The sequence below is a fragment of the Manis pentadactyla genome, chromosome 8 (genome assembly GCF_030020395.1).
Source record: "Manis pentadactyla isolate mManPen7 chromosome 8, mManPen7.hap1, whole genome shotgun sequence".
In the NCBI taxonomy this organism is placed as follows: domain Eukaryota; kingdom Metazoa; phylum Chordata; class Mammalia; order Pholidota; family Manidae; genus Manis; species Manis pentadactyla.
Genome location: NC_080026.1, coordinates 106727864 through 106741779, shown reverse-complemented (window position 1 = coordinate 106741779; position 13916 = coordinate 106727864). Strand labels below are relative to the sequence as shown.

The window sequence follows — 13916 nt, the reverse complement described above, 5'->3', positions numbered from 1 at the left end:
TCTTGCAAATGTGGGAGTAAAATTAATATTCTCATTCATCCATCATTCATTCTGGCTACCTATCAGAGTACTGCCTGAGATAGTAATGGCATTGGCCCCCAGGGAGCCTCCTCCATAGGTGCTGTGAGATAACTACCTGAGTGAATTTGCCCAACAGATAGTTGATAGTAATCCAGCCATAGGCACCTTCCTCTTGGCCACTGATGATTCTGGCACCCTGGAAGTCAAAGTGGTATCTGCTGAGGCTTTCCGTCACCATAGTCAGGACCCTGTCCGCCAACTGTTCATTTTCTATACTGCACAAAGGAAGAGCTGCGGTTACTGATTTTGTTTGGATAACTAAACTACCCATTTCACTAAGAGCTTCCAGTGAGTTCTCTTATGATGTTCTACTCACTGGAATAAACAGAGAGATGGAGATGCCCACACTTGGCTGGCTGAATAACCCTCCTTTTGCGTGAGGCAGAACTAGTCTTTTGATCCCCTTCTACTCCCTGCTTAGTGATCTTCCTAAAATACTATTTTCAGTGTTTTCTAGCTCCACAAAGTTACCAAAGTAATTTTAATTACTGTGGTGATGGTAGCTGGGTATTGGTTGATCACCACGCCTAGAGCTGATGTGAGCTACATTAGCCACTGCTCGTTCCTTCTAGCTGGTTACACATCCTGGCTCTGTTTGAGGTTTTTAACTGGGGCTTTAGTAGACACCAGGTGGCAAATATCCTGGGACAGATACCCAACCTCCATCAGTGCCCAACTGGGAAAATATCTTAGTTATGTTGTATCTCAGTTCTTGGGTCTGTCTGAGATCTTGGAACCTAAAGAAGGAATATTCCAGGGTTGTCATAATGAAGATGGGATGCAATTGCTTCCAAGATCTAAGCTACACAGCACTGTGACCCTCTGGGTCAGAGGATGCTGCCTTCCAGCTATCATTAGACCCCTGTAATCTCTCATGTGAATAGTTTCCACATCCTACCTACCTAATGGCCTCTAGACCCTAGTTTTCCTCCCCTCTAATCCACCTCTCTACCAGAGTCATCTGTTGTGTAACATCCTTTAAGGCTTCCCATTATCTCCCAGATAAACTCCAGACTCCCTAGAGTGGCCCACAGAGCACTTTGTGATCTGGACCTACCTTCTTAGAATCCACTCAGAATCCTGGCTCTACCACTTACCAGGTGTGTGACCTTGGGTGAGTAACTTAACATTGGTAAGCCACAGCTTCCTTATCCAGTTAATAATAGTTAATAATACCTCTTACTTCATAGACTTATGATTCAATTATAGCACAGTGCTAAGAACATCATAAGGGCTCAACAGATACAAGCTGTTAATATTTTTACTATATGCACCCAATATACTATCTATTCAAAACTGTTTACAGTCCTCTAAACATGCCCTGGTCTCCAGCACATCCCTGCCCTTGCTCATCTGTTATAACACAAGCTCCAGAAAGGAAGAGACTTTGTTCTCTTCACTCCTGAGTTCATAGCACTTAGAAGAGTACCTGACACATAAGAGGTACCGAATAACATAGGTTATGGAACGTATGATGTATGCTCTGCCTGTAACACCCTTCCCCCACCCTCCAACTCATCCCTCAGGATTCAGCTCGCGTGTCCCCTCCTCTGGTAAGTCTTCCTGGCCCCCTCCCATTCCAGGCAGGGCCAAGTGTGCTCCCATTAGCTTCACGAAGCATTCCTCTATTAAAGAATTGATCACCCTCTATTGAAACTCTGGTCTTCTTGAGAGCAGAGTCATCTACTTCCACGTCCCAGGACAGAGTAAGCAATCAGTACACAATGAATGAATGAATGAATGATGTACACATACTAAGTGGTGACCAATAAAGAGGTGTTACTTGTGATTATTTGTGTCTTGCAACAGCTCTGAGTATTCTGTTCTTCCTCCTCCCAGATACTGAATGGGTACATCTGTAGCCCCATAGATCTGAATTTCAGACTACAGACTCAATATTACCCTCCTTGTGCCCTCAACCTCTTAAATTCCCTGTGGGGAGATGAATGACTAGTCTTTTTTTTTTTTTTTTAAGTATTTCAATTAAACTCCCACTATTACACATACTAAGCAGTTTGGAAGTTTTACCCACTTTTTACTGAATTTTTACCGAGTTTTATAAACATTTAAGGTGTTTAAAACTCAGGGTGTTAGGGAACTGTGGTGCTCTCCCATAACTTTAGACTCTTGCCCTGCCAAACTTAATTCTCAGCCACTCTTGGTCTTTATATGCTGCTACACCTGAGTAACCGCATGCCTGCCGTGGCTCCCAGGTAAACAGGTGTCTCTTCGTGCTTGGACTCTGGAATCACTTGTCTGGCTCTTTCCATGCATTCAGTCAAGTAAGTGCCAATGTCATTCAATTTTTGAGCATATTGTGAGATTCCAGGACCTAAAGAAAGAGGTAGAAGCAGATGACAATCTTTTTTTAAAAAGTATAGAACTTACCTTAACAATATTAAAAAATACTAGTGTTTTCTGAGAAAATGTAAGAAGACAGTTTCTTGATGTGATATATAGTAGGTTGGTTGTACTTAGAGGGTAACTCATTGAACCTAGCCTTTGTAGGATTCATTTGCAGACCTCAGGGTGGGTCTTCAATAATTTTGCCACTGGATCACATTTCACACTGGCACAATTTTCACATTCAATTGTATAAACGTCCTTACAGGTTTTCATGGGGATCTTATAGATATTTCTCATATGGCTGCTTTTGATGTTTCTTCCACAAAGCTGTAATTAACAACATTAATTCCTAGTAGGTCTAAAAGGAGAAATATGACATTTAGAACAAAAATTTAAATATGCACCAGGCACATTAGCTTTTATAGAAAAGATAGGAACTGCAACTAACTACTTAGATGAGCATGACTAGTCTCCTAAGATTTCTGAAGCAGAATTTCTTCCTTTGTTAGAAGAACAGGAATAGAATCTGTATCTCCTCAGCAATTTTTCCATTCTGATATCCTGCCTCCCTAGTAAAACTGTTTCCAGTTTTAGAACAAAACTAACTGTTGCTATGGAGAGGATTAGAGCCAAGATTCTTTAAGCTTTTTGAAGTTAACACAACAATTTTGGCTCACTCTAAAATAAACATCTACATTGTTACTGCTTTATAGTGAGGATTTTCTTGAAAAATAGTTATCCATATATGTTATCCATAATCATTCACAGGTTTTTAAACAGCCTGTTCACTCAACAGTAATGAAAAAATCAGCTCTAAGTTTTCAGCTACTGTTTGAAATTAAAAAGTATGGCCTTTAAGAACTGGTGGCTTTAATTCACCCTTCATCTAAATATTTGATTAGAGAACTCTTTTGAAAGGGAAAAAGTGCTGCATTTGTTAGTTCAAAAACACATGGGTCAAGTCTCAGAAGAAAGGTACCTGCTAGATTGAAAAAACAACAGTGATTTAAAAAATTGAAGGCAGTGAATTAAATAGAAGCCAGTAAGTTGAGGGATTTGGGCTTTAAGAAATGCTTGAAGTACTGTCTAAGAATTGATGGGGTCAACTTCTGAGTACATCAGGTGACTGAGTAGAATGACTTGCTCTCTCGGAAACATCTCCTCTCTACTGCTTTCTTGACAAACTGTGGAAATTAGTGGACCCCACAGGCCACCAAAGTAAAAGTTAATGATATCCAGGGGTCTAGGTTACTTGTCTGACTAATAATTAGTGGGTACTTGATTCAAAAGGAAGAGAAATAGAAGTCAGAGAGATGACAATGTGGTATGGTAACATTTGGTGCATGCTGGGGTATTGGATGGGAGATACTGGAAAGAGTTGAACTGTTAATGATTAACTTGTTTTGTTGCTTTAAAAGAAAACTAATTAGAAAAAAATCAATATGTAACAGCAACTCAGAGTAACAGGCAACCTGGAGTTCAGTTAGCAGACCTAGATTCTTGGCCTGGTTCTATTGCTGCTTGCAAGAGCTAGTCTTCTAGGTTTTTGCTTCCTTCTCTGTAAAACAAGATTTAAATGATCCATAAAGTCCTTTACCAAGACATAAGAGCCTATGATTTGGCCTTCTCTGCCTACACACACACAAAAAAGGCTTTCAAAAATGTCTTCCAAAATTACAGACCAATATCCCTGATGAACATAGATGCAAAAATACTAAACAAAATATTAGCAAACCAAATTCAAAAATACATCAAGAGGATCATATACCATGACCAAGTGGGATTCATCTCAGGGATGCAACGATGGTACAACATTCGAAAATCCATCAACATCATCCACCATATAAACAAAAAGAAGGACAAAAATCACATGATCATCTCCATAGACGCTGAAAAAGCATTCGATAAAATTCAACATCCATTCATGATAAAAACTCTTAACAAAATGGGTATAGAGAGCAAGTACCTCAACATAATAAAGGCCATATATGATAAACCCACAGCCAACATCATACTGAACAGCAAGAAGCTGAAAGCTTTTCCTCTGAAATCGGGAACCCACTCTCCCCACTGTTATTCAACATAGTACTGGAGGTCCTAGCCATGGCAATTAGACAAAACAAAGAAATATAAGGCATCAGATTGGTAAAGAAGTAAAAACCGTCACTATTTGCAGATGACATCACATTGTACATAAAAAACCCTAAAAACTCCACTCCAAAACTACTAGAACTAATACCTGAATTCAGCAAAGTTACAGGATACAAAATTAATACACAGAAATCTGTGCCTTTCCTATACACTAACAGTGAACTAATAGAAAGTGAAATCAGGAAAACAATTCCATTCACAACTGCATCAAACAGAATAAAATACCTAGGAATAAACCTAACCAAGGAAGTGAAATACCTATACCCTGAAAACTACAAGACACTCTTAAGAAAAATTAAAGAGGACACTAACAAATGGGAACTCATCCCATGCTCTTGGGTAGGAAGAATTAATATTGTCAAAATGGCCATCCTGCCCAAAGCAATCTACGGATTCAATGCAATCCCTATCAGATTACCAACAGCATTCTTCAACAAACTGGAACAAATAATTCAAAAATTCATATGGAACCACAAAAGACCCTGAATAGCCAAAGCAATTTTAAGAAGGAATAATAAAGTGGGGGGGATCTCGCTCCCCAACTTCAAGCTCTACTACAAAGCCAAAGTAATCAAGGCAATTTGGTACTGGCACAAGAACAGAACCACAGACTAGTGGAACAGAGTAGAGACTCCAGACATTAACGCAAACATATATGGCCAATTAATATACGATAAAGGAGCCATGGACCTACAATGGGGAAATGACAGCCTCTTCAACAGTTGGTGGTGGCAAAACTGGACAGCTACATGTAAGAGAATGAAACTGGATCATTGTCAAACCCCATACACAACAGTAAATTCGAAATGGATCAAAGACCTGAATGTAAGTCATGAAACCATAAAACTCTTAGAAAAAAAAATGGCAAAAATCTCTTGGACATAAACATGAGCGACTTCTTCATGAACATATCTCCCCGGGCAAGGGAAACAAAAGCAAAAATGAACAAGTGGGACTATATCAAGCTGAAAAGCTTCTGTACAGCAAAGGACACCATCAATAGAAAAAAAAGGTACCCTACAGAATGGGAGAATATATTCATAAATGACAAATCCGATAAAGGGTTGACATCCAAAATATATAAAGAGCTCACGCACCTCAACAAACAAAAAGCAAATAATCCAATTAAAATATGGGCAGAGGAGCTGAACAGACAGTTCTTCAGAGAAGAAATTCAGATGGCCAACAGACACATGAAAAGATGCTCCATGTCGCTAGTCATCAGAGAAATGCAAATTAAAACCACAATGAGATGTCACCTCACACCAGTAAGGATCACCACCATCCAAAAGACAACAACAAACGTTGGCGAGGTTGTGGAGAAAGGAACCCTCCTACACTGCTGGTGGGAATGTAAATTATTTCAACCATTGTGGAAAGCAGTATGGAGGTTCTTCAAAAAGCTCAAAATAGAAATACCATTTGACCCAGGAATTCCACTTCTATTAATTTACCCTAAGAATACAGCAGCCCAGTTTGAAAAAGCAGATACACCCCTATGTTTATCACAGCACTGTTTACAGTAGCCAAGAAATGGAAGCAACCTAAGTGTCCATCAGTAGATGAATGGATAAAGATGTGGTACATATACACAATGAAATATTATTCAGCCATAAGAGGAAAACAAATCCTACAACTTGCAACAACATGGATGGAGCTAGAGGCTATTATGCTTAGTGAAATAAGCCAGGCGGAGAAAGACAAGTACCAAATGATTTCACTCATGTGTGAAGTATAAAAACAACGAAAAAACTGAAGGCACAAAACAGCAGCAGAATCACAGAACCCAAGAATGGACTAACCGTTACCAAAGGGAAAGGGACAGGGGAGGATGGGTGGGAAGGGAGGGATAACGGGCAAGGGGGAAAGGGGGCATTACGATTAGCATGTATAATGGGGGGGCATGAGGAGGGATGTGCAACACAGAGAAGATGAGTAGTGACTCTACAGCATCTTACTACGCTGATGGACAGTGACTGCAATGGGGTATGTTGGGGGGACTTGGTGAAGGGAGGATCCTAGTAAACATAATGTTCCTCATGTAATTGTAGATTAATGATACCAGAAAAAAAATGTCTTCCAAGCTAGAGATTAGGGGATAAAAATTAAGAGCAGTGATTCTCTGAACCAGGAGCATGAGCATCACCTGGGAACTTGTTAGAGATGCAAATTCTGGGGCCCCAACCTACACTTACAGAATCAGAATCAGAATCAGAAACTGAGGGTGAGGCCCAGATCTGCTTTCACAAACTCTTCCAATGGTTCTGATACAGATTTAAATTTGAGAACTGGCTAAGTCATGGTTTTGAAGTTGGGCAAAGCTCCATTTGAAGTGCTTTTCCATCACTTACTAGGTCAAGTAACCTTAGATAAGTGGGATAACCTCTCTCAACCACAGTGCAATTATTTCGTAAAAATGGAAATAATCATACTCCAAAGGGAGATTGTGAAATAAAATAATGCATTTTTAGTACTTAGTTGGTGCATGGCACACAGAAGTGTCCTTTTGATAGGATCTGCTGTTAGTTATTTTTAAGTTTGTTTATTCTTTGAGCTCTTGATCATTGAGGACTTATTTCAGTATTATTTTTATAATGAGTATACAGTAATAATAGCAGCTCCACTATGTTCTTCCCTTCACTTCCTTTTTCTCATATGTTCCACTTGCCATACATCTCTCATGTTCTCATTACCCACTTGGCTCTCCCCTTTTCCTTCATCTTACCTTTTACCTTGCACTCTTCTATCTGATGCACCACCCCTGTGTCATTCTCCTTTTCTGCTGGCCACTTATAGATGTACAAACTGGTGTGAGAAGAGCCTGCATCCAGCACAATCCCATACTGAGGGCAAAATAAACCGAGAACATATCAGCATTACATCATTCTTCTCCTTGTTCAGCTTGCATCAGCAAGGATACAAAGACAAGAGTTTTTAAAAACATGAGAATATATTTTAATTCAAGAGCAACATGAGGGTATGAATAGAAATGCCTGGTGTTTCCCTAATCAAAAAACCTACCAGGACACCAATCCCTCCAGAATAGGGACTATCAGTATAGTTTCACATTAGAAATAACCAGGCCCTTACAGAGAGTGGGGCCCTGAGCATCAGTATCATTTAGAAGCATGTCAGGTAATCTAATGTGCAGCCAAGATTCAGAACCATAAGCTGAAGTGGCTGAGACAATATGGAGGGAATACAAAGCCACTAATCCAGTAGTTTTCAAACTTGTATGCACATTGGAATCACAGTAGAATTACCTGGAGAACTTTAAAGGCTACTGATGCCCATGACCCAGCCCAGATATGTAATTTAATTGTTCTGTCATGTGGTCTGGCTTTGGAAGAAAGACATGGAAAATACTAAGTATGCTTGCTATTAATTATAAATATATCTATAAACTATCCAATAAATTTTAAAAGTTTTTTAAATTTATTTTTAAGTTATTTAAAAGTTATTTTAACTTCATGTTTTTGGCTCTTAAGGTGAGATGAAAGGAAGAAAGAAGGTGCAGGGGAGTAATAAAGACAGAATAAGAAAAACTAGATGGTCAGAGGAGGAAGGGGGGAAAACAAAGTCACTACATCACATCTCATGAGCACATTAAATGTACCAGGCAGGTGTTACATGAAGCATTTTATAAGAATAGTCTGACTTAACATTCGGAACAGTGCTGTAAAGTAGGTACTATTTTTTATCTCCACTATATAGGTGAGAAACTAAAGTACAAAGGGTTAATTTATTCAAGTACACAGCTAACAGATGACAGAGGCTCTACTGGCATTCTGCTCCTTATACGGAGAGAGAGAGGAACATGGGCTGAACGATAGTTCTCAAATTGCTGCCCACTTTTAAGGACTTTTAATGAGGGAATACCATAGCAAAGTGCACAGATTTTAGGTATGCATCCCAATGAATTTTTGCCTATGTGCACATCCGTATAAACCATCACCAAGATCAAGATAACAGAACATTTACTATTCCCCAGAAGGCTTCCTGGTGCCCCTCTCAGTCAATTTCTTCTGTGGGCAAAATTCATCCACCCTCTGAGTTTTGCCTGGTTTTTAGGAAAGGGGTGAGAGGACTCACATAATATCCCTCCTTTATGTCTAACTTCTTTTACCTCTGCACTGTCTCTAAGATGCCTTCAAATGCTGTGTATCAATAGTTTGTCCTTTTTCATTACTATAGAATGTTTCATTGTATGCATGTGATATTTTATCCATTCTGTTAATAAATATTTGGGTTGTTTCCAATTTGGAGCTACTGAAAGTATATCCACCAGGAACACTCTTGTGCATGTGATTTTGTAGACATAAGCTCTCCTTTCTTTTGGGTATTTACCTAGGAGTAGATTGAAGAATGCCAATTTTGATCAACATTTATTCATCTTTGGTTACATCTTTGGGTTTAATCAGGAAAAACAATGCCATGTTGAATAAAGATATCTGCCATGGGCTTGTAAGGGGAGCATGATGACACATGTACTTTTTATTTATCATCCCTATTTGGGGACACAAAAGGAAGAGTAACAGAGGAAGCACTTTTAAAATGTGAGCCAACCACTCTTGTCACAGTTTGCTGCTCATTTGAGCTGTAGAAAAGTGTGGTCTGCTACTTGATAATGCTTCATTTGGCAATCATTTTATATATATATCCCCTCATGTTGTCTTACCACTGGGAAAGAACCTAAGAACCTCCAGGGAGAAAAGAAGACAAGAATGAGGATCCAAGAGACCTCAATGGGCCACTGAGATGGCTAAAAGAAGAGTCTGTTGAGGTGTCAAGCTTTATTCATTTCATGACAGACCATTTATTCATTTCATGTTCGGTGTCATGAAGATCCTTGACCTTCCATAACCTCCAGTGTCTCTGCCTGGTTACAAACAGCGGGGATTCCCTGTGGTAATTAGCATTATGCCCTTATAAAGAAAAGGACCTGAATAGTTGCTTCAGGCATGGTGAGGAAGCAAGCTGGACAGATTCCTCTACAGCTAGGCTTGCAGGAAGAGGAAACCAAGAATTGACTCATGGTGACTGTTGTAGGCAGAGAGGAGTCTGACAGGTCTGGGACCTTTGGACCTGTGGGAAACCTCTCTGGGTGGAGAAATATACAGCAGAAAATTCTGTTGTTCCCTAGCAGGGCCCCTGAATTTTCCCTGCCAGAAGGTGTTTCAACCACAGTAGCACATGATACAAGCTAGTGAGGCAGTAGCAGCAAGCAGTCTGTGGGGTAAATGACACAATTTCCAGAATCCCCCGCCTAGCCCTAGTTCATTTACATATCAATAGGTGTTTACCACTGCAGAGACTCCCAGCTGATCTGGGCCAAGAGGTGGAGAGAGAACTCTCTCCTCCCCTCTGTTTCTAGTATGTAACTGGTTTGGCATCTGCCAGTCACCAAGGACCTGCCTGCGGGGTTATTCCAGAAGGGGGTGGGAGGGGAGAGAGCTCACGCCATGGCTGTGGGGACAGAGAGCACCAAGCGGGCTTGGCTAGCAGGGACTGGGGAGACAGGTGGAGAGCAAGCGGTGGCTAGAGGAGATGGATGGGGCGAGGCCTAGCTAGCGAATTCTAGCAAGCTGTGAGCAATAAAAAATGGTTTTTTCCAACCTACCCTTTCATTTGACTGATTTAAGTTTCACCAGTTTCACAGGGCATTCTCCCCAGCCTGGGCACACTCCCCACCTCACCCCACCCCACCCCCAGAGCTACACAGCCTTTATCTAGAATCTGGACATTCTGTTCTGTCTGTCGACATGAAAGTCACTCTTCCAGTAGAGCAAAGCCTTGCTTCTGTCAGCCTGTTTCTCAAAGGACTTATGCAGTGAAGTTCCATTGAGAAATGGAAGATTTTACATTTTGTTTGAGAAGGGGGTAGAATGTACTTTAACACAAGAATTGAGGACATTTCACCTTGTGTATGCAAGCTGAAATGCTAACCTGTTGAATTATGCCAGATGTTTTTTTGTCTCCTAAGATGATTTGCAGAATAACAAATTGGCATTGCTTGCTGCTTGAGGGATAGATAAAACTTCATTGTCTGAAAATTCTCAGTTTGAGCATTTTGAGAGTTTGTCCTTCATCATAACAAAGCTGTCACCATATTTACTCACTTTTCATAACTGGCCCATTTTAGAGCTAGAAGTTCATTCCATCTAATCTTCCTATTTTAAAGATGAGAAACTATGTCCAGGACAGTTCAAGGACTTGCCTAAATAGGTACAGATAGTGAGTGCCTTGACAGATAGATACATCTAGAGCCCAGGAAGCCACCACCTTTTGTTCTCTTTCGCCACACTAGCATTTTCCAATGCATGTTACAGAGAGCAGCAAACCTGCAAGATATGGGCAAGTAAACCTTCCCAGAAGTGTGAATGTTGAGTGCTCTTCCCCTCTTCTGGGCTCAGAAAATCACTAGGTAGTGAATGCTTCAGGGAAGTCTGACAGTGGAGAAACCTGCCTAACCTCCCTTGAGCCAGTATTCCCCTGACTCAGGGACAACAGAATTCTATTTTAAACAAAATCTCTACCCTACATAAGTGCTTTGAGAAATGCTGTGCCTTGCTGTGCTCTCATCCTTGCCCAGTATTTCTCTGTAGGTCATATTTAAAACATTTCTAAAAGCCCCTGTGAGTATGTCCTTCATATTAAAAAAAAAAAAAAGTGAGGAAGAGATGTGACATTTCCCTAATATTATTATTTCATTATTACTTTCTATTTTAAGAGCACTAAAAGTTTATTAAATAGCATCTAGAAAATAAAAGGAACAGGAAAAAAAGACTTAAGATCCTACCAACTAGACATCACTGTTATTTTGATTTATTTACTAACAGTCTTTTTTTTAATGCATAGTAATTCTTATAAAACTGTGATTTTACTATGCACACAACTTTCTTCTTAAACTAGTTTTTGATTGTGCAAATGATTTTAGCAATCATAACTGATCTTCATGAGCAATGTTGAATGGACTGAAGCAGTGGTCTAGAAAAAGGAACAGAAGAAATGATTCATGGAGACACCATTGTAAGGGCCTTGGTGAAGACCTGGAGATGCAGGTAGCAACAGAGCCTAAAGGCAATGTGGAAGTGGGGAAGACCCCCTGCCCAAGATGGACATAGTTCTACCTATCCAAATGTTGTAGGTCCAGGCTTCTGAGTAAGTATCTTTAAATGTGGAAAGAAAGAGAAAACTAGAGTGTCAGATGACCTATTCCTGGCCCTACAAAAGTGGGATGTTCAACGCTGTCCTCTGAGTCTCCAGATTTAGAAAACACCTGCCCTCACACTGGCCTGCTCTCAGTTCCCCATGGGCCATGCAACTTCTTTTCCAGAGCCTGTCCAGAGCCATCTTTTCCAGAAAGCCCTTCACCTGAGATTCCAGCCTTCTTTGACCTTCTTAAATTTGATCCTACCCTCCTAATCCATGTCTCAGAGTACTGACATTTTTCCTCTAAAGATAGGATGTGCAGTTATAGTTTTATGCGTTATTTGATTAATGTCTGTCTTCCCTATTCAAATGTAAGCTACATTAGGGCAGGTCTTTTTTGCTCACCTAGTATATCCAGCATCCACCATAGTATATATCAGGCACAAAGTAGGAATAGAATGAATGGTGGGGGAGGGATTATGGTTCCTAAACTTTCAGTCCTTAAAGAGGTTAATATTCATCGTCTATATAGTTTAGTTGACCCTTAAACAATGGGTTTGAACTACATTGGTCTGCTCATATGTGGATTTTTTTCAATAATTATATTGAAAGATTTTTTAGAGATTTACAACTATTTGAAAAGAGATTTTCTTTTCCCTAGCTTACTTTATTATAAGAATATATTATATAACACATACAACATACCAAATATGTGCTCACTTGACTATGTTATCAGTAGGTAGGCTTCTGGTCAATAGGCTATTAATAGTTATGTTTTGGGGGATCTAAAAGTTATATGCATATTTTCAACTGCATACAGAGTTGTCATTCCTAACCCCTGTGTTCAAAGGTGCCACTCCACCCCCCAAGAAAAACCCATAAACCAGGTAACATGGACAACAGCATAATAATAAACCTCTCTTGGTCACTTCAGGCATACTAGTTCTTCAAAATCTTCCTTTTTTTTTTATTATAGTAGCATTGATATAGAGTCTTATGAAGGTTTCACATGAACAACATTGTGGTTTCAACATCCATCCATAGTATCAAGTCCTCACCGGCCCCCGGCCCCGCCCCTGCCCATTACAGTCACTGTCTATCAGCATAGGAAGATGCTATAGAGTCATTACTTGTCTTTTCTATGCTGTACTGCCTTCCCTGTGACCTACCTATATTGTGATTGTGAATTACAGTGCCCCTTAATCACCTTCTCCCTTCCCACCCGCCCTCCCCATCCCCTTTCCCTTTGGTAACCACTAGTCCCTTCTCAGAGCCTGTGAGTCTGCCTCTATTTTGTTCCTTCAGTTTTGCTTAGTTTTTATACTCCACAAATGAGTGAAATCATTTGGTACTTGTTTTTCTCCACCTGGCTTATTTCACTGAGCATAATAGCCTCTAGCTCCATCCATGTTGTTGCAAATGGTAGGATTTCTTTTCCTTTTATGGCTGAATAATATTCCATTGTGTATATGTACCACATCTTCTTTATCCATCCATCTATTGATGGACACTTAGGTTGCTTCCATATCTTGACTATTGTAAATAGTGCTACTTTGTTTATTCAAACAAAGGGTGCATATGTCTCTTTGAATCAGGGATCTTGTTTTCTTCAGGTAAATTCCTAGGAGTGGAATTACTGGATCAAATGGTATTTTCTTCAGAATCTTTCTTAGAATACCCTGTGGCTTTAACTGAAAGTAAGCAATCTCATCAGTCTGTCTCAGTGAGTCCTTTTGAATAAACAAAGCTTATCCTTTTGAATGTGACTTTAATTCTCTAAACAAATCGGGTCTCCATTAGCTACTGTGATGCTGGCAGGGCCTATAGACAATTGGAGACCACTTCCTTCCTTTCTTTTTCCTTTAACTGGAGTTACCAGACCTTTAATGCAAACTGCAGTTTTGTTGTTTTTATTTTTTTAATTGTGGTAAAATACACAAAATACAGAATTTACCATATTAACCATTATGTCTACAATTCTGTGGCATAAAGTACATTCATACTGTTGTGCAACCAACAGTACTATCCATCTCCAGGTGTTGTATTTTAAAAACAGCAACAGTAAAATACAGTGTAATAAGAATAATAGAGATATTTTCCAGGAGTACTTGAGGTTGAAAATTGGAGCAAATCTTTACAACTCCTTAAAAACGTAAAATTACAAATACTTATCAAAGAACAGAATG

At 39.7% G+C, this 13916-nt stretch overlaps 1 protein-coding gene across 6 annotated transcripts in view; it reads right to left on the bottom strand.

Annotated features, from left to right (window-relative positions):
* The window catches only part of ENTPD1 (ectonucleoside triphosphate diphosphohydrolase 1), a 111859-nt gene that overhangs the window by 24779 nt on the left and 73164 nt on the right, over positions 1 to 13916 (bottom strand). For 5 of the 6 annotated variants that reach the window (XM_036886461.2, XM_057506166.1, XM_036886460.2 and 2 more), the window contains 3 exons: positions 7304 to 7421; positions 2263 to 2413; positions 137 to 296 (listed from right to left, as the gene is read on the bottom strand). In XM_036886461.2, coding sequence (XP_036742356.1) covers positions 137 to 296; positions 2263 to 2413; positions 7304 to 7421 — 429 coding nt within the window. The remainder of the gene's footprint in view (positions 1 to 136; positions 297 to 2262; positions 2414 to 7303; positions 7422 to 13916) is intronic. The other variant, XM_036886465.2, reaches the window with a different exon arrangement.